The sequence below is a fragment of the Macrobrachium rosenbergii genome, chromosome 56 (assembly GCF_040412425.1).
Source record: "Macrobrachium rosenbergii isolate ZJJX-2024 chromosome 56, ASM4041242v1, whole genome shotgun sequence".
NCBI lineage: Eukaryota > Metazoa > Arthropoda > Malacostraca > Decapoda > Palaemonidae > Macrobrachium > Macrobrachium rosenbergii.
The window spans coordinates 1,605,001-1,606,264 of NC_089796.1; the positions used below are offsets into that span (position 1 = coordinate 1,605,001).

Consider the following 1,264-nt stretch of genomic DNA (forward strand, 5'->3'; position numbering starts at 1 on the left):
CACAAGAAAATAATCTGGAGAAGAAATATTCAGTTAATAGATTGTCTCAGACTCTTCATTCTTATGAGCCTCCTGCAGTAGCTCTCTCTCTCTCTCTCTCTCTCTCTCTCTCTCTCTCTCTCTCTCTCTCTCTCTCTCTATATATATATATATATATATATATATATATATATATATATATATATATATATATATATACACATATGGATATAGATATTACGGTCATGAAAGTCTTTAAATTAAAATTTCTGGTCATTACATTTATTACGGTCTGAATAAAGGCGTCGTATGTAATATTTATCTGAACATATTTGTTGCTGTGGTACTCTGTGATGTATTATGTCATAATTTTCTTTTGGAAAGAAGAAATAGATATATTTTTCTTCAATCTAAATTGGTATGAAGTGGTAAAAATGGACTTTTTCTTTAGATAAGTCCTCAGTATGTATTTTTCCTTACGTTGAACTGATACAACAGTTTTAAAAAATTGGACACTTTTTCATAGGTAAGGGCCCAAACGTTCACTGAGCTGTAGTTTCATAAAAACGTTTTTATCTTATAATGTGAACAGTATCTATTTCCAATCTCGAATCTAAGCTCAAATGTTTCTTAAATAACCAAATTATTCTTGCAATCTACAAACGTTTCCAAGTAAAAGTTAGCTCGAACGTTTCCAAGTACAAGTTAGCGCGTTTCCAAGTACAAGTTAGCGTAAACGTTTCCAAGTAAAAGTTAGACCGAACGTTTCCAAGTAAAAGTTACCGCGAATGTTTCCAAGTACAAGTTAGCGCAAACGTTTCCAAGTAAAAGTTAGCGCGAACGTTTCCAAAATAACTTATTTAAAGAGTCTGTGCTTACGCAGAAAGTACAGTAATTTAAATACAAGGAAATTATCCTCTCTGCACAGATCGCAGACAGTTCTAAATGAACGTTTGCATGAACGTTTCCAATACAGAAACGTTCGTTAAAGAATCAACGTACTGCGAGCTTCATGGTGGATGAGTGTAGCTTCGTAGCGACTGACCTGCCACGCATGCTCAGATGGCTCTTATATATATACTACGGTTTTAAACCCCGCCTTTCTGTGGTGACCTTCTTTCCCCATCCCTGTTCTGACAGGTACTCTCCCCTGTCTGTTAAAAAGAGAGAGAGAGAGAGAGAGAGAGAGAGAGAGAGAGAGAGAGAGAGAGAGAGAGTGTCTAAGCGTTAGAATGCTGTTCGTGTTTTGTTTATGGTCAAGCGAAGGGCAGCGCAACATAGGTGA

At 35.9% G+C, this 1,264-nt stretch overlaps 1 protein-coding gene across 1 annotated transcript in view; it reads right to left on the reverse strand.

Moving 5' to 3' along the window:
- The window catches only part of LOC136836534 (cuticle protein CP575-like), a 2,596-nt gene extending 1,567 nt beyond the window's left edge, over positions 1-1,029 (reverse strand). Inside the window, exons 1-2 of the mRNA XM_067100961.1 lie at positions 982-1,029; positions 1-14 (exon numbers count right to left, since the gene is read on the reverse strand). The exon at positions 1-14 is cut by the window's left edge and continues 111 nt beyond it. Of these exons, the coding sequence (XP_066957062.1) occupies positions 1-14; positions 982-993 (26 nt within the window). The 5' untranslated portion in view covers positions 994-1,029. The remainder of the gene's footprint in view (positions 15-981) is intronic.
- Between the last annotated feature and the right edge of the window lie 235 nt (positions 1,030-1,264).